General features: G+C 36.7%; 1 protein-coding gene across 5 annotated transcripts in view; it reads left to right on the forward strand.

Moving 5' to 3' along the window:
- Positions 1-19,857, forward strand: part of SMAP1 (small ArfGAP 1) — a 186,528-nt gene that overhangs the window by 85,960 nt on the left and 80,711 nt on the right. For all 5 annotated transcript variants that reach the window (XM_008013566.3, XM_008013567.3, XM_073006131.1 and 2 more), the window contains 2 exons: positions 1,424-1,509; positions 11,704-11,779. In XM_008013566.3, coding sequence (XP_008011757.1) covers positions 1,424-1,509; positions 11,704-11,779 — 162 coding nt within the window. The remainder of the gene's footprint in view (positions 1-1,423; positions 1,510-11,703; positions 11,780-19,857) is intronic.

The following is a 19,857-nucleotide window of genomic DNA, read 5'->3' on the forward strand; positions in this document are numbered from 1 at the left end:
ACATTTTTTTTCGATTTTCAGGAAGGGTGAGCTATACTGATATTTTCTCAGCTCCTCTCTCCACACACAGAATTACATATTAACTCTTCTTATGCTAACTTCATGCTGGTAGCCACTGTGATGTCATAGAACCCTCTGACTTTATACTGTTTACCTTTTTAATTTTTTTATTTTACACAATTTTGAAGCTTACGTTTATTCTGCCTTCTATGTCATCTTAGAGCTTAATGATAAAGCCTCCCCACTTTTTAATCTATTTTTCTCCCCTCTCCATTACTTCACTTTCTCATTATCTCTAGAGGAAAGACTTAGAAATGTAGTTTACTCTGAGAGAATACTTACATTGAGGTGAGGAAGAATAGATAACCTAGAGGTGATTGTATATTGGAATTTAGTGCACTTTAAAACTCTTGGGAGAAGAGTCACTATATTTTTTGTTTGAAGAAAGATAGTTCTGTGTACACTTGAGGGCTGCAACTCAAGGCAGATGTCAGGTAACCTGTTAAATCTGGATTGTCATCTCAAGGACATAGGGGTGTGTGTCTGGGAAATCAGAAAGAAAAAGAAATTAAGAAAACTGATCTCTCTACCAGTTAAAACATTTTAAGGAACTCAAGTTCTATGTAAATGATGTAATACAATATTATAATGTTCGTAAATCTTATACTTAGTTTCTAAAAAGAATCTCAAGGAAGTACTGTTTGGTTAGTCATTCCTCATAGATGACACTGAAACTTAATTAAACTGGTTTAAATGATTATCAAATTGTTTTGTGCTTACTGAGTAATGGTTCTTACCATTGGAATTCACAGATTTTTAGGGAGGAGGTTCTATGAACTGAACTTATATGTAAAGTTTGGGCATTAGGCACAATTTATTAGTGGGGTTTTGTAGGGAAACTCCTCAAAGGGATTATTATTAATAACTCAAAAGAAATTAATACATTTCTGCAGAGTTCTAGGTCAGCACTGTTTCTCTTTTATCTGGACTTCTTTGTGATCTTGATTGTAAATAAGTAGAATCCCAGGGTGTTTCAAAGCTCAAAACAAAGAAAACTTGTCAGCCCTGGAAATGGGAGCATTGTTCAAGTGGTGCACTAAAAAAAAAAAAGGCAATACTGCCTGCAAACTACCAGGGAATTCACTTTTAGGAAGTAGTAAGTGTACTGTTTTCACAAAAAAAAGACATTTAGAAGATTATGGACTATGGATCAACATATGTTAGTAAATGTGAAGGATTAAAAATATGCTTCTATTTTAACTTGAGTGATTAATTTCATAGTTGTGATTTAAATTATATTTCTAAGGAGAATATATATTGGAAATAATAAATTATTTCGTATTTGTGTATATGTGTATATGTATGTGCAGGAATCACTTTTTAATGTTCATGTGAGTAATGAAAATACTTTTTTTTATTATAGTGCATGCAAGATATGGGAAATACTAAAGCAAGACTACTCTATGAAGCCAATCTTCCAGAGAACTTTCGGAGACCACAGACAGATCAGTATCCTTTAAAACTTACTTGTTTTGAATTTAAAAAACATCAACTCATTTTTACAGTTCACATTTTATCCGTTAGTATTTAGGAAGATGTGAACTTTATCACACTATTGTTCATTAAAGGTAGATATTGACTTGCTGTGAGCTGTGCTGTGTATATAGTAGGTTTTTAGTAGGAATTTGGTACACAGATTACATAATTACATAAAAATATATGATACATATGGTATTTAGAAGTAATTAGAGACCTCTGATTCACAATGATGATTTGACTTACAATTTTTCCACTTCATGATGGTGACAAAGCAGTATGCGTTTGGTAGAAACTGTACTTTGAGTACTAGTGTAACCATTCTGTTTTCACATTCAGTACAGTATTCAATAAATTACATGAGATATTCAATACTTTATTAAAAATATGCTTTGTGTTAGATGATTTTGCTCAACCGTAGGCTAATGTTAGTGTTCTGGGCACATTTAATGTAGGCTAGGATCGGCTATGTTTGGTAGGTCAGGTGTATTAAATGCATTTTTAACTTAAAATACATTCAGCTTAGGATGGGTTTACTGAAGCCTAACCCATTGTAAGTTGAGGGGCATCTCTGTTACTAAGTGTAAAATGTTATGACTGATTCTTCTTGACTGTTCTCCATCTCTCGATTAGAAAGTATATGTTGTTTATTATTTTAGACCGTTATTAGAGACTTGATTTGTAACTATCCTGAGTATTTTAGAAATCATTTCCATATAATCTTTGATTACCTTTATATAGGAGTTATATTTGTGTGAGGCCTTGTGGCATTTAGAAGACAAACTACATAGTATAAATTCTGAGTAATTTACGCTACTGACACTCTGTTGTAGGTTGCACAACTATGTTTGCTTTATGAATCCACCTTTATGAGTGGATAGAATAGTTTCCCACATAATCTGCCTTTATGAGTGGATAGAATAGTTTCCCATGAAAACATTTTAATGTTTTTTATGTTTGTTAAATATAAAATCATAATTCTGTAGGATTTTTATAACATAGTTTGAAAAAGCAGCTCATCAAAATGGTGTTACTTTATAAATAAGATTATCTGATTAATTGTAGGTGCTTGGATTCCGTTTGAAGGTAACATTTGTGACTTTGACAATAAAATGTAGTTTATTAAAGATCAATTATATTGTACCTATTTGTATAGTAAAACAATTTTGTGGCCAGTGGAAGAAATATCTTTTCTTACACAGAGATGTAGGTCATTATATATTTATTTCCACATTTGGACAGAAACCTTTTAAATTATAATTGAGAAGTTAGTAATTTGTATTTGGCCTTTTCTGTTTCTGCTCACCCCACTCCTTTCTCACAGATTTAGCAATCTGATACCCAAGGCTGTTTTTGTTATAGAAAGTTTGCAGGGTTAATGGTAGAAGGTTGATTTCAGGTATAAAAAAATTGTGTGAGTAAAAGTATGGAGAGATGAGAGAACATGACCTTTTAGGGCAGAAGAAACTTGGAAGGTATTTTAGTCCAAATTGCAAAGGGTTTTCAGTATGATGTAGAGTAGTTTAGACCTCATTTCATTGGCCCAAGTGTTTAAAAACACATGAAGGGTTTTGAAGCATTAACTTCCACCGTAAGGAAGAATAGTTGGAGGTGGGAGGAGAGCCTAGAAGCAGAGAGACCATGTGAAATACTTGTATAGCCCCAAAATGAACAGTGACGATCTAAGTTAGATAGTGGCATTGGGAATGGGCAGGATTAAATTGGAAAGATTGGAAAGAAGTTGGGAAAGCTAAGTTAAGGTTGGCTTTGGTTCTGAGGGAGTCACTAAAGTAACCCTGAAATTTCTAACTTGGTTGACCATAAAACTTACTCACTGAGAGAAGGAATTCGTTACCAGCAGGAGGATTAAGAGTTAGAAATGAAAGATGATGAGCCATGCTTTCTTGCTTTGGGCACATTGATGCTTCTGTTACACATATATATGAAGTTACCCCATTCAGTGGCTGGAAACATGAGTCTGGACCCTAGAAGAGAGCAGTACATTCAGATTGAGGAATCACTTAGCATGTGGGTGATGATATGAAGTGCTGGTCGGATTATGTTTACTTAGGGCAGCAGTCCTTTATTTTGCAGATTTTATTGAGAATCTTGAGAATTCTTTTCCTTCTCTGAAAAATGAAAGCCTACGGCTGAATCCTGAAGAATAAAGCATGGTAGAAGGAAAAACAGCCCAGCATACAAATCAGCACTGTAGGTGATTGTTACCAGCTTCTTGCTGGTTACATTAATTTATCCCTCTTTTTTTTGCCCCCCACTCCCAAGCCCAAGTTGATATATATGACCTCTCAAATTGAAGAATCTTCCTTTTTTGAAAGTTTGTGTCCATGGCAGCGTGGGGAGGTTGGGTTGGGTTGGATTTTTTAGGTGTCCCTTGAATATAACAGGGTAAATTACTGGAGATTTTTGAAAATTTTGATTTCATCCTTTATGTGTTACCTATGGATGAGAGTAGCTTCCAGGTTATTTAATTTATTACACTGATTCCATATTGTTTTCAGATTATCACGAAGTATATTGAGGGAAGGACAGTATATATCTTATTGGTATCCTCACTTATTGAACTATTCTATGCACCATTTTGTGCAGATTGGTAGGAATGCTATTTCTTCATTACCACCAATTTTACGATGCACCTTAGAGAGATAAAGTGCTGATGAGATATTGCCTTGTTGGTTCTGTTACCTTGGCTGATGTATTTTAAAATATTTGGTCCTTATCTATAGATTTCAGGAAAGATGAGATTTTTATAGTGAATTGATTAGTGTCTAGTATTGGTAACTCCTTGACCTTCGACACAGTGAAGATAGAATACTGGAAACAACAGCTGCAATAACTTTGCTGCTTAATAAGGGTTTGTTTGCCCTATGCCAAGCCCTGACGATGGCATTTTATGTACTTTTTTTTATTATTTCTCAAAATAACTCGGTGACATAGAGTGTAATATTTCCTTTGTCAGGGGTGGGGTGGGAAGGATGAGATGCTCAAAGAGCTATTAAGAAACTTGCTAAAGCCTCCAGACTTTCCCTCCTATGTCGGGTCACTTGAGTATTATTTAATGATGGTAGTCTGAGTAAAATCAGTGCTGCCACATTTAAGTCTTGATTGCCTTTGAAAATAGATAGGGTTATTATAATTTGGCACTCTTTGCAGCTAGCTTGTAAGATCTAGGTGAAGATTTCAACTTTTCATTACCTGGTATGATTTATGTTAGGCTTTTGGATTAACTGTATTTGCTGTTGTTACCTCAAGCATTCTTATTTAATTTTTCACACTAGATGTTACTCCTTTTTACAAATTATGGTCGTATTTATGTGAGGTGTTGATCTTTATTGTTCATATGGTTGTCAGACTTGTTTAAGGAGGGTCTTTGTCTAACATGTTTCAGCTAGATGATTACTTATGTTAAGAGTATAAGATGACAATTCTTGGACTGTGAGACTAGTTCCCATATCTAATGTAATCTGTAGCCTTTAAAAAAATTACCTTGGTTAATATAACACAACACTTTTTATTGTTTTAATTCTGAAACACTGTAATTTAGAGGTTTTGTGGGGGGAGGCTGGTAAGAAAACCAGCTTGCCTTTCTCTGTTCCTCCCTCCAGTCTTTCCTTTCATCTATCCATCTTTCTAAAGCTCATTGCTCTTTGAAAAGCCTAGCATCTCTGTACTTTTATAGATATAAATATAGTCGTCTCATCCCTAGAGCAAGTATAACCAAACTGAGTTAAACTCATATAATATGGGACCTCATTGCATTCTTAACAAGATTTGTCACTTTTTAAAAAGCTTTGCAATTTACAAAAGTTATGCAAAAGCTGCTGTGAAAGTGTAATTTCTCATGTGGGATGTGGTTAATTATAGGCTTCATGTCCTAGTGCATGACAAATGATAAAGCTTTACATTAAGCTTTTTATTATTAGGATATTTTGTCTTATCTAAAAAACTTTAATTACTTCTGTTCCATGAGATCTATTGTGCACCAAAGCTAATCAGCAGTTCTCCTTTGAGCTTTTCAAAGTTTTACTGCTGTCAGTGCTGTGTGTCTGAAACTGGAAGATTTTGTTCTTTGGGAGTAGATATTAATTTAATTGTCTTTCAAATGGTATATTTTTAAAGAAAAAAATCTTAAAATATATAAATACATGTTAAAAGACAAAACATATAATAATGTTGGAATTTTTCTGGGCTTTTATAGTACCAATTGTTTTGGGGACAGGGAGAATTAGGGGTGCTGTACTGAGTGCTTTACAACTGTAGACTTGGGGAATATTCTGGGATAATTTGATATTATTTAGTAAGTCCCAAATTAAAACTTGAACCGTTATTGTAATAGTGTATTTCTTACCTGACTCCCTGAAAATATTATTGTTCTGTTTCTAAATTTTTGAGTTGTATTATTGATCTACGTCAGTATAATTAAGTCCTTATATCTCAAATGACTTCTGGAGACTGTAAAATGAAGATAAATAGTTCCTGATCTCCAAATTCATTGGTTCTTTTGTTGTTGTTTCTCATTTACTCATCTGTTTAAACTTAATGGTATGCAAGCCATCTTAGCCCTCAATACAGTAATTCTATTTCCTCTTGCTACCATGGACCTTATCTTTTAAGTGATTTGCCTATCAGGATACCTTTGTTCATAATAAGAGCTAAAACTTAAATAACACTATATACCATCCACTATTTTAGTTGTTTAGATATTATTGGCTTATTTAATTCTTATAATAATCCTATGAGATGATACTAGTATTATCCCCATTTTAAAAATGATGAAACTGAGGCACCAAAGTATATAAAAATAAAACTAAATTCATATATTAAATTCTTACTCTTAGATACTATACTAAGTGTTTTATGTATGTCTTAATCTTCAGACTCTTGACAACCTTGTGAGATATTACTATCTTTTTACATATCTAGGTACAGGTTCAGTAGATTAGCTAACTTGAAGGTCACAGTCACTGCTGGGGAATAATAAGTGCCTACTTGTACTGGAAATGAGGCTGTACATTGGAGACTATCTTTTTTGGGAATGTCAACGTATAATGCAAAACTGTGGTAAAAATTTCCTTCAAAAATCCTTAGATTATTTATGATGACAGTTTACAGACACATGTCTCCCTATTAATCCATTTGGCTGTTCTTTGCCCTCTAGCATTGAATAGAATTCAGGAATCAGTAACTACAGGCCTGTGAGCTAGCTGCCTGTTTTTGTAAATAAGGTTTTATTAGAACCCAGCCATGTACATTCATTTATGAATGTTCTGTGATCGCTTTGGAGAGCTATAAAGGGACAGTTGAGTAATTGAAACAGACCAACTGTCCCACAAAGCCTAAAACATTTACTTTCCGGGCCTTCAAGGAAAAGTTTGCTAACCTGTGGGATAAATAACTGTTTCTTTAGGTGAACTAATAGTACAGAATTGGCTTGCATTTCGGACCTTGTACAAAAATACATAAGGATGGTGTGAGACATTCTTGCTCTAGGAGGCACGTAGGAACTGAGCACAACCAAAGATACGGCATGTTTTCCAAACTAGATTTCTTCCTTGGGTGACTCCCATGGAATTTAGAAATTCACTTTGTAGTGTACTTGGGTTGCCTTTTAAAAAGTATAAAAAGTGATCTTATGTTAATAAGTAGGAAGATTCCAGTAAATACTTCTACCCTAATGCTTTATTTTTATATCTTTAAAAAACACTATGTACCAAACATACCAACTTTGACTTCTTATAATTTTTTTAAGATGTGTACTTCTTAGAGATAATTTCTAAAAGGATTTCTTATTGTAAACAGAAATGAGACTCTCAACTGCATTTAAATTATTTATATAAAATATATTAAATATCAATTAAGATTTCACAGATATCTGTTATTTTGGAAAATTCACAGCAACATACAATTTTACCAGATGTTAGTATTGTGCTCAACTCCAGAAGATTGTATACTTAACATACTTAACTTTCACAAACTTGGTATTTGTAAAACCATCGTAGTATTCTACATAGGAATACCTTGTTTTATCGCATGTTGCTTTATTCGCACTATACAGATACTACCTTTTTTTTGTTTGTTTCTTTTCTTTTACAAATTGAATGTTTGGGGCAACCATGTGCAAAGCAAGTCTATGGGAGCCATATTTTTCAACAACACATGTTTACTTCAGGTCTCCATGTCACATTTTGGTAATTCTTACAGTATCTCAAACTTTTTTATAATTAGTATATCTTTATGGTGATTTGTCATCAGTGATCTTTGATGTTACTGTTGTAATTGTTTCAGGGCACTGTGAACTGCACCAGTGTAAGATGGCGAATGTTATAACAGAATTGTAACATAAATACATGGTTTTCATTAATTTATAAAAGTTTGCATTCTGACTACACCGATCAGCTGTTCCCTTTCTTCTTTTCCTCTGCACTCCCTATTCTGTGAGATGCAACGTTAACACCTACAGTAACCTCCAAGTGTTCTAGTAAGAGAAAGAGTCTCACCTTGCTCGTTTTAAATCAAAAAGCTGTAATAGAAATGATTAAGCTAGTGAGGAAGGCATGTGGAAAGCCAAAATAGGCTGAAAGCTAGGCCTATTGCACCAAATAGCCAAGTTGTGAATGCAGAGGAAAAATTCTTGAAGGAAATTAAAAAGTACTACTCTAGTATACACATGAATACTAAAAAAACAAAACAGCCTTTTTGCTGATATGGAGAAAGTTGGAGTGGTTTCGATAGAAGTTCAAACCAGCCACATTTCCTTAAGCCAAAGTCTTATCCTTAACAAAGCTTTAACTCTCTTCAATTCTGTGAAGGCTGAGAGCGATGAGGAAGCCTCAGATGAAAAGTTTGAAGCTAGCATAGGTTGAGTCATGAGTTTTTTTGTGTTTTTGTTTTGTCTGTTTTTTTGACAGCTTCTCACTGTGTCACCCAGGCTGGAATGCACTGGGGCAGTCAACTCACTGCAGCCTCTGTCTCCTGGGCTCAAGCAATCGTCCTGCCTCAGCCTCCTGAGTAGCTAGAACTACACATGCACACCACCATGTCCAGCTAATTTTTTTTTTTTTTTTTCATAAAGATGGGGCTTGCTATATTGCCCAGGCTGTTCTTGAACTCCCAGGCTTAAGTAATCCTCCTGCCTTACCCTCTCAAAGTGCTGGAATTACAGATATGAGCCACTGTTCGCACTGGTTTATGAAGTTTAAGAAAAGCCATCTGCAGAATATAAAAATCAAGATGAAAGAGCAAGTTATCCAGAAGATGTAACTAAGATAATTGATGAAGGTGACTACACCAAACAACACATTTTCAATGGAGACTAAACAGCCTTCTGTTGGAAGAAGATGCCATCCATACTGGAGAAGTGACATCAATGCCTGGCTTCAAAGCTTCAAGACAGGAAGCTTTCTTGTTAGGAAAATGCAGCTGGTGACTTTAAGTTGAAGCTAATGTTATATTTACCATTTTGAAAATCCTAAGGCCCTTAAGAATTAAGCTGCATCTATTCTGCCTGTGCTCTCTAAATGGAACAACAAAGCCTGGGTGAAAGCACATCTGTTTACGGCATGGTTTACTGAATACATTAAGCCCACTGTTGAGACCTGCTGCTCAGAAAGAAGGATTTTTTTTTTTTTTTCCAAAATGTTACTGCTCATTGACAATGCTCCTAGTAACCCAAGAGCTCTGATGGAGATATACAAACATGTCGTTTCATGCCTGTTCAATACAACATCTGTTCTGCAGCCCATGGATAAAGGAGTAGTTTTACTTCCAAGTGTTTTTGTTTTTGTTTTTGATTTTGAGACAGGGTCTTACTCCATTGCCCAGGCTGGAGTGCAGTGGTGTAATCATGGTTCACTGCAGCCCTGACTTTCCAGGCTCAGATGATCCTTCCACCTTAGCCTCCTGAGTTGGGACTACAGGCATACAACCCCCACACCAACCTGATTTTTGTATTTTTTTTGTAGAGATGGAATTTTGTCATGTTGCTGGGCTGGTCTTGAACTCCTCAGCTCAAGCGATCAGCCCACCTGGGCCTCCCAAAAGTGCTGGCATTACAGGCAAGAGCCATTGTGCCCAGCCAGAAAACTTGTCTTTATAAACAACATCCAATTATTCCTCTTAATAAATGGAATGTTTAGGTTTTCTGTCCAACTTGCGTCCCCGGCCCGCTGTGAGTGCTTTCATAATGCACCAATTCTTTTCAAACCACCATATAAAGCCTCACTTAATGTCTTTGATAGATTCTTAGAAACCACAACTTTAAGCAAAATGACATGTAATGAAACCAGTTTCACCCTAGGCTAGTTAATATAAACAAGAGTTAAGTTCCTATGGCATATTTCTGGTCACAAATATATCACATTTCTAAATAAAGACCTGTAACATGTCTAATACCAAAGTTTGAAATAAAGGTGAGTTGTATACATACATTGAAGGAAGATTAATAAAAACAAGTGAGATAATTATTTATCCAATTTTTAGTGAATCAGTGAGTGATAGTCATGGTGGGGGTGGGTCAAATCAAGGAATAAATGTTTGTAAAGCAAAAATTGTAATGAGCACCTCCTACCATCATGAAGTTGAAAAACAATAACAAATATGATGGACTTGCTGAGCACTTTCTTACTACATCATTTATTTATTGTGCATTTGTATGATTGTATACTTGACACATTTTTTTTTTTGCAATAATTTTGTATATATTTATTCATTCATTTTTCAACCTGCTTACTCCAGGTTAGGGTTGCTGGTGGCTGGAGCCTATCCCAGCTGATCAGGTTACAAGGTGGGAACCAATCTTGGACAGGACACCATTCTATTGCAGGGTACACTTACATACACCCCACACTCACTCATACTGGGCCATTTAGACTTGTGAAATAACCTGATGTGCATCTCTTGGGGATATGAGATGAAACTTGAGTACCCATAGAAAACCCAAATAGATAGGGGAAAATTCGCAAAGTCTACAGAAACAGTGGCTCGGCTAGAAATAATTTTTTTGTCTCCTCAGTGTCATAACAACACAACATTATTCTGGGACCTGTTGTGTGGTCTGTCAACCCTTTCTATTATCTGTTGCCTCAACTGTCAGTTTAAAAGGCTTTTTTAAAACTTTTTATTAATGGTTATTGACTGAAACTGTATTGTATTACAGCGCAGGTAACTTTTCCTTTGAATAGAATGATCCCCTTAACTTGGAGATCCACAGAAACATTATATTTTAGTGTGATTAGTTTTTTTTTTTTCTGTAATTCTGTGTGTTTTATGCATTGAAAAGAATTATCAGAAAGGAGTCCTCAGGCTTTACCTGAGTACCAGAGGAGCTCATGTCACTAAAGAGGTTAAGAACCCCTGATGTGAGAATTTCCATTTCAGTGGAATATGACAAGTGGTAAGAGAAGTTACCGATGTCACGTGACTCTAAACACTCAGTCCCAGTATAAATTACTCACTCTGTTAACAGGTCAGATGAGTCCAGACAACTTCAAGAAATTAAAGAAGACTCACCTTGGCTTTAGCATCTTGACTTTCCCGTTTCTCAACTTTGCAAGGATAAAATTGGCCACTGTTCTTCTGATACATATGGAATCCTATATGATGTGCCCAGAGACCGCATATATAGTGGGAAAGAGCATAGATTTTGGAATCACAAGTGCTTAATCTTTCCAAGTTGCTGATTCTTCATCTATGATATGGAACTAATAATATGCACATTAGTGGGGTGTGGGAGGAATTAAAGGACCCGGAGTGTGTACAGTGTATATAGTACACAATGTCTGACTCAGTGTGGGTACTTGCATAGATGTTAATTTCTTTACTTATACTAAAAACCCCAAATGAACCTGAATTAAATTTAAAGTTTGGTGATGAAGTGATAGTGGTGGTGGTGATGTAGGAATTAAGAATTGTCATTTACTTTTCTTTCTAAAATTAGTTTGGATGGTTTTTGTTCAGTGAGAAAATTTCCTGAAAGAGGTAGACCTCTTTGGGACAAAGAAAAGTAGTTTACAGAATGTAGTTGCAGAAATAATGTAAAAGCACAGACTGAGGAGTAGGAAAATTAGAGTCCTAACTTTGTGGAGAGGAGTGAATAAAGGGAAGTGTACATATCACTGAATTCATGCTTTTCCTTAAGTTATCTGTTTCCAGAGCAGTGGAATTTTTCATCAGAGATAAATATGAAAAGAAGAAATACTACGATAAAAATGCCATAGCTATTACAAATGTAAGTAAAACCTTCATCTCTCATCAATTGTTTGTTGACTAGATCTCAAACTTTTAACATGCAATACAGCTTAATTTATTTATTGTGAAAATATACTAGTTGTATATATTTACATTTGAATATTGGAACTTTTTTGGTTATATAATGTTGAGCTCTTACGGAACAGAACTCTTGATTTAGAAAGGAGCATATTCTAAATCTAATAACCACTTACATGGCATTTAATTGAGTTGATTTTTGAAATTTGCAAGCTAGAACCACTAATTGAAAATGGTGGGAGAGAAAATTTTTTCCCTAGATTCTAGAAATGTATGAAAAAGAAAAAAGGCAAATATATCTTCCTCTAAGGGCTTTCTTTGGTTGATCTGTTGAGAAATGAAACCAGTAGCCCAGGAATATATTAAAACATGGCATTTACATTTTTATTATTAGCAAGCATTTTGATACTTCTAATAGTTGAGTCTTTACAGTAGTAATCAGATACCATCAGGTACCCATAACAACGTTTCAGTCAATGACAGAGTGTGTATACAACGTTGGTCGTATAAGTTTATAATTCCTTATTTTTACTGTACTCTATCTATGTTTACATATACCTACATACACAGATACTTACCATTGTGTTAGAATCACCTACAGTATACTACACTATAGTAACATGCTGTACAAGTTTGTAACCTAGGAGTAATAGATGTTACCATATTACCTAAGTGTGCAGTCGGTTGTACCATGTAGGTTTGTATGAACACACTCTATGATGTTTGCACGATGATGCTATCATGTAATGATAGATTTCTCAGAATGTATCCCAATTGTTAAATGACACAGGACCGTTATGTTTTATCAGCTGTTTTTTTGTAGTTTTTAAAAAATTTTCTCATCCAAGTTAATTATAGTCTAAGGCTAATTGCCTTTATTGTTGAAATCATGTTTTTGGACTTGATTCCCAGATTGATAAGCTGTAAACCAGTTAATCTTTTGGTGAAGTCATCCGTCGAGCAATTTAGAGACAATGGAAATAGATTCGTCTCATTTTTCCTACAAACTGGTTTACTATTTTGCCCAAATGGAGAAGCAATATATTAAAAATTCAGTCAAATCCTAAGAAAGTTAGGATATTTTAATATGCTATCTTTGGCCATAAAAAAATCTTGTTTAAAAAGTTTTTAAGTGTCAGCTCAATATGGTAGCTCATGCCTATAATCCCAGCACTTTGGGAGGCCAAGGTGATAGGATCGTTTGAACCCAGGAGTTCGAGACCAGGCTGCTGGGCAACATAGTGAGACCCTATCTCTTTTTATTAAAACAATTTTTTTTTTGATTGGGCATGGTGGCCCATGCCTGTAATCTCAGCACTTTGGGAGGCTGAGGCAGGTGGATTTGAGACCAGCCTGTCCAACATGGTGAAATCCCGTCTCTACTAAAAATACAAACATTAGCCGGGCCCAGTGGTGCATGCCTGTAATCCCAGCTCCTTGGGAGGCTGAGGCAGGAGAATTGCTTGCATCCAGGAGGCAGAGGTTTCAGTGAGCGAAGATTGTGCTACTGCACTCCAGTCTGGGCAACACAGTGAGACTCTGTGTCCAAAAAAAAAAACTAAGTTTTTAAATATCATTAGTGTGTATTTTAGAGCAAAGATATCCTTGTGTGTAGCATTGGAGCTGCATTTACAGTGCATATAAGAGAGGAAATCTGTTGAATGATTGATTAAAAATTAACAGCATTGAGAATATAATGTCTATAAAATTAAGGCCACTGTAAGCATTGAGGGGGGAAAGGACTAACTTAAAAGTATAATGCATTTTCATATGAAATATTAAGAAATCATTGTAGTTTATTTTAGAGAACATACTGTTTTGTATTAAACACTTTTAAAATATAAATTTTAAAATTATATTTGTAATATGTTTCTTTTCTTAGCAATAATTAGGAAATTATTTTTACATAGTAATGTGTAAGATAGTTTTATTTTGGGATGGTAGCTGTTACTGAGTCGGGTTTTTTCCCCCTTCAAGGTGTAATAATGGTATGCTTAGTTGTAAGAATTCCTTCCTTTATAAGATATATGGTAGAATAAAACACCTGGAGATTAAATGTCATGATACCTAACACTTTCAAGTGGTTTGGTGAAATCTAGCAGCTTTGTGTGTTTGTGTCTGTAGAGAGAGAACAAATATGGCATAATTTAGTATTTGACTAATATTAGTGATGTTTATAGAGGTATTCACTCAACAGTTTCTTCCATTTTTTTTTTTGTAGGCTTGAGAGTAAAAATTTTAAGGTAAAAGTTTGTTTACCTCCATATATACTTCTGAGTTTATAGTACTATTGAAATGAAAATGCAGAAAGATTTACAAAAGTCACAATAAACGCAAGGGAAAATGTATTCCACCTATTCCAATATAAACAAAGTAATAATAAATACATTTATATTGTAGCAGATTTAAAGTATTTTTTCCTCTTTCATGGTGATCAGTGAGCAAGTAATTAATCTTATGTATTACTGAGAATTGCATATTTCTGTTCAGTGTTTCATCTTCAGTAATAGATTGAGCACTCATCCAAATAAATTTGGATCACTTATTATGCTCGCAATCTCCTAGGATACCAAAACAAAGAGGACATGATTGTTAGAGACATTTATCATCGTGGAGATAGGAACAGATTTAAAAAAATAAAAGTACCTTATACCTAAGGTATTCCAGGAGTACTAGAGTACTTAAGGGGTATCCACAGAGAGACATTTATCATTTCTTCTTCTTTTTTTTTGTTTTTTGAGACAGAGTCTCACTCTGTTGCCAGGCTGGAGTGCAGTGGCACGATCTTCGCTGACTGCAACCTCCGCCTTGAGAGTTCAAGCAATTCTTCTGCCTCAGCCTTCTGAGTAGCTGGGACTACAGGCGTGCTACCACGCCCAGCTAATTTTTGTATTTTTAGTAGAGATGGGTTTTTGCCATGTTGGCCAGGATGGTCTTGATCTCTTGACCTCGTGATCTGCCCACCTCGATCTCTCTAAGTGCTGGGATTACAGGCGTGAGTCACCGCGCCCTGCTGACATTTATCATTTCTTTTTATTGGGAACATTCAGTATCTTCTGACTTTTTGCAAATATATACTCAATTATCGTTAGCCGTACTCACCCTACAATACTACAGAACACTAGATCGTACTCCTCCTATCTAGCTGTAATGTCACATCTGTTAAAAATTTCTCCCCATCCTTTGCTCTCCCTTACCCTTTAACGTCCACAGTTCTTCCCTTTGCTTCCACGAGTTCCGTTTTTCTTAGCTCACACAGAAGAATGAGAACACATGGCATTTATCCTTCCGTGCCTGACTTATTTCACTTAGCATAATAGCCCCCAGGGTTATCCATCTTGCTGTGAATGATAGAATTTCATTCTTTTTATGGCTGAATAGTATTCCATTGTGTATATATATCACACTTTAAAAATCTGTTCATCTATTGATGGAAATTTAGGTTAATTCTGTGTCTTGGCTATTGTGAATAGAGCTGCAGTTAAACATGGGGGTTCAGGTATCTTTGATATGCTAATTTCCTTTCATATAGATAAATGCCCTGTACTGGGATTACTGGCTTATATGGTAATTCTGTTTTTAATTTTTTGAGAAACCTCCATGTTGTCCACAGTGGTTGTACTAATTTACATTCCCACCAACAGTGTCTAAGAGTTTTGTTTTCTCTGCATCCTCTCCAGTCTCTATCTTTTTGATAATAAACCATTCTAACTGTGGTAGATATCTTGTTTTGGTTTCGATTTGCATTTCTCTGATGATTATTGATTTGACCTTTTTTTATATACTTGTTGGCCATTTTTGTGTCTTTTGAGAAATGTCTATTCAGATCTTTTGCCTATTAACCTTTTTTTTTTTTTTTTTTTTTTTTGGCTGCTGTTCAAGTTCCTTGTATATTATGGATGTTAGTTTCTTGTCAGATAAGCAGTTTACTAATATTTTCTCTTATTTTACAGATTGTCTCTTCACTCTATTAATTGTCTCCTTTGCCATGCAGAAGCTTTCTGGTTTGATGTAGTCCCATTTTTCTATTTTTGGTTTTGTTGCCTGTGCTTTTGAAGTTTTATTCATAAGATCTTTGCCTAGACCAGTGTTTCCTATATTTTCTGATTTTATAGTTTTGGGTCTCCTATTTAAGTCTTTATTATTAATTTTCTTTTTTTTTTTTTGAGATGGACTCTCGCTGTGTCGCCCAGGCTAGATAGAGTGCAGTGGTGCGATCTCAGCTCCCTGCCACCTCCGCCTCTGGGTTCAAGTGATTCTCCTGCCTCAGTCTTCCAAATAGCTGTCCTTACAGGTGCATGCCACCGGGCCTGGATAATTTTGTGTTTGTGTTAGAGATGGGGTTTTGCCATGTTGGCCAGGCTGGTCTCGAACTCCTGGCTTTGAGTGATCCCCCTGCCTTGGGCTCCCAAAGTGCTGGGATTACAGGTATGAGCCATCACACCCAGCTAAGTCTTTAATCTATTTTTAATGATTTTTAACTTTTGTGGGTGTATAGTAGGTGTATATATTTATGGGAGACATGAGATGTTTTAATACAGGCATGGAATGTATAAAAATCACATAATGTAAAATGGGACGTCTACCCCCTCAAATTTGAATATTATGTTATTATGTTGAATAAGAGTGGTGAAAGTGGGTATCCTTGTCTTATTTCTGTTCTTAGAAGTTTTCAGCTTTTCCCCATTCAGTATGATGTTAGTTGTGGGTTTGTCATATATGACCTTTATTATGTTGAGGTATGTTCCTTTATGCCTAATTTGTTGAGAATGTTTATCATGAAGAGATGTTGAATTTTATGAAATTCTTTTTCTGTATCTATTGAAAAGATGATAAAGTTTTTGTCCTTCATTCTGTTGATGTAATATATCACATTATTGATTTGTATATGTTAAACCATTTATACATGCTTGAGATAAATCCCAGCTGATCATGAGCAGATTGTGTGGGCATGTGCAGTGGATGTCATAAGACCCAAATGAGTTAATCCTCAAGCCCCTAGTTGGGTCATGTGGGCGGTGGTGGCTGTGGCTATGTGGGAGGGTTCTTGGGTCCCCAGGTGGAGGGTGCCAACAACAGTGACGGTCTGAGTACGTTGGTTGTTAGGCCCCTGGGCAGTCCATGCTGGTGTTGGTGGCAGCAGCTCTGAGTCGACCTGTTCTCAGGCATCTAGGAGGCCTTTCCAGATATATATGGTGGCCATGGAGTACCTCTAACCAGGCCCTTTCTTGGGTCCCTGGGCTGGGTATGTGGGCACTGACAGTGATAGGGGCAAGCCATTCCTCAGTCCTGTCCACTGCACAGGCAATGTGTGTGGATGGTGGCCAACCGGGCCAGTCAATTCTCATGCTGTCCCTGGGCAGCATGTGCAGGTACTTGCATTGGTGTTCCAGGCAGTGTACGTGGATATACAATGGCTCTGCTCCTAGAAGGGGCAGGGGCACTGTCTGTGGTGGCAGTCCCAGGCAGGTGGCTCTCATGTCTGGAGAGCACATACTTCAGCTCCTTATATCCTGGAGCAGACTCCCTGATGTGTTAGACTGCCTCTTCTCCAGGGTGTAGGCTTCTGCAGGACTCAGGTGCCAGGGACTTGACTACACTGCTGAGTCTAGCTGGTGTTCTGATGCTGAGGCCTTCCAGGAAGATGTCAAGTGCACTGGGAGATCCCAGGGATGTCAAGATGCTGGGAGTATGGGCTTCAGGGCTGGATGTAGTCTAGTGTTGGCAGTACTGTCAAAATGGCACTGTGCAGCAGCAGCTTGGTCCCAGTGGGTGGGTGAGATCTAGCATGAGTTCTCTCTGGGATAGTGTAGTTACGTGGACTCCAGGCAGCTCCTTATACTAGGTTCAGGGCCTGTGAGGGCTGAAGGAGTCTCCTGTAGCTAAGATTGTAGGGGCTCTGGTGGGAATGTGGACTGTTAGGGATTTTTGCTTACCTTGCCACCATGATGGGGAGTCCTTCCTGGCTTCTGGCCAATCTTGGCTAACTGCATTGCTTCCCTCTTGTTGCTGCCATCTCGAGTTTCTTTGCCTCTGAGCTTCCTTGTCTCTTCCCTACTGAATCCTACTGTTCTCCCCTAGTGCTCTATTCAATGCGTTGAATAGAGCATGTTGAATAGAACTGTGCATGTGAGGGATTCAGGTTGTGTGCTCCATGTGAGAATGTATTGCCTGATGATCCGAGGTAGAGCTGAAGCAGTGATGGTAGTGCTGGGGAATGGCTAGAAACACAGATCAACATTGGGAGAGAGGTTTGACTGCACAGAGACCATAATAAATCAGTTGCATGCAGACTCATATCAAAACCCTATCATTGAATAGTAAGTGACAATTAAGCTGCATCTGGTGGCAGGCTTTATAGTGGCAAGTGAGTTGATGTACTTCCATTGTACAACTGCATCTGGTGGCAGGCTTTAAGTCAGAATCTGACATTTGCTGTAGTCCACACATGGCCCGCTCATTATTTGATTTACCGCAGTCCTGTCCACAATCACAGGGCTGGTGTTATAGGGGTGGGAATTTTAGTGGCTGTCAGAATTCTGCCTACTTTGGTCATATAGAATGAGTCTACCTCCCTTGTTCTACCTGATTTCATTGAGTGACAGGGGAATTTGAAACACTTTGCAGAAATTGGTCCTGTTGGCCAGGCATGGTGGCTCATGTCTGTCATCCCAGCACTTTAGGAGGTTGAAGTGGGAGGATCGCTTGAGTCCAGGAGTTTGAGACCAGTTTGGGTTACATGGCAAGACCCTGTCTCTACAAAAAATAATAATAAATTAGCTGGGCGTGGTGGAGTGTGCCTGTAGTTTCAATTACTCGGGAGGCTGAGGTGAGAGAATTGCTTGAGCCCAGGAGGTTGAGGCTTCAGTGAGCTGTGATAACACCGCTGTACTACAACCTGGGCAACAGAGTTAAGACCCTGTTTCAAAAAAGAGAAAGAGAAATCTGTCCTGTCTGTCTTCCTCCCCTTGCTCACTTACCAGTAGTGAATCACAGTGGGAAACTAAGTATTTTAAGTGAGTTTAGGAGATACAAGAGGACTTAGGTAGATGAGGCTGAACTGCCACATAGTTTGCTTTTTTCCTCCAGCAGTTTTTCTCTCTCCCCCTGCCCCATCCTGTCTCTGTGTCTCTTCAGCTAGTGAGTTGAGATTAATGTAAAAGAATATGGTTTCTGCTTGATTTTCTTTGTTATTTCTTTTCGTTACAGTTTGCTTCGTCTTCTGTGGAACAGGGATGTCATAGTGTCTGAATTTCATAGTATTGCTGCAAGAATTAAGATAAAGTATACTCTATTCTTAGTAGAGTGCCTAGCACATAACTGCTTGCAAAATAAGCTATTGTGATGGCAGCAAATGACTGTAATCAGGTAGATAATTAAGAAAAATGAATACTCTATTTTAAGAGTTTATATCATTGGAAAAATCTTGGCTTGAGTTCTGTTTCATTAATCTCTCCCCATCCCCACATTTTAATCAGCCCCTTAATTATGGGACACCCCAATAGAGCAAGTGAAGGACTTAAATTTTTTTTAAGTTTTCCAGAATTCTAACTGACTTGGCCAAAGATTTTAAAGTTAAAATACTAAATATTAAGATTTAGGCGGCTTCTATACACTTGGTAGCTATGGTTACTTGGTTAAGTTTTCAGTGTCTTTTAATCTTCCTACTTATGAGTTTCATTGATGTGTTTTTTATGGGTTATGTACTAATTTAGTAAATGTGTATGTTTTCAGCTTTTTTAATCCAAGTCATGCCATGAAATGCAAAAGACATTGGAAATCATATATTTAAAATGATTCCAAGACTTCTGAAAAACTTGAGCTTCGTTCTATACTAAAAGCTCATGAGATAGCCATTCAAGAATTGCTGTGATAAAATTTCTACTTAGAAAACATATCCAGGAATTTCCAAAATGAGGTTGAAGGAATCCATTGCCAACAATTAATCTATAAGATGTTTTTCAGTGACTGCATCTTTTTCAGTGTTTTGGACCACAGATTTAATTTTCATAGCGTTATTCTGTTTAAAAGGGTGATAGT

This window comes from Chlorocebus sabaeus, chromosome 17 (genome assembly GCF_047675955.1).
Source record: "Chlorocebus sabaeus isolate Y175 chromosome 17, mChlSab1.0.hap1, whole genome shotgun sequence".
Lineage (NCBI taxonomy): Eukaryota > Metazoa > Chordata > Mammalia > Primates > Cercopithecidae > Chlorocebus > Chlorocebus sabaeus.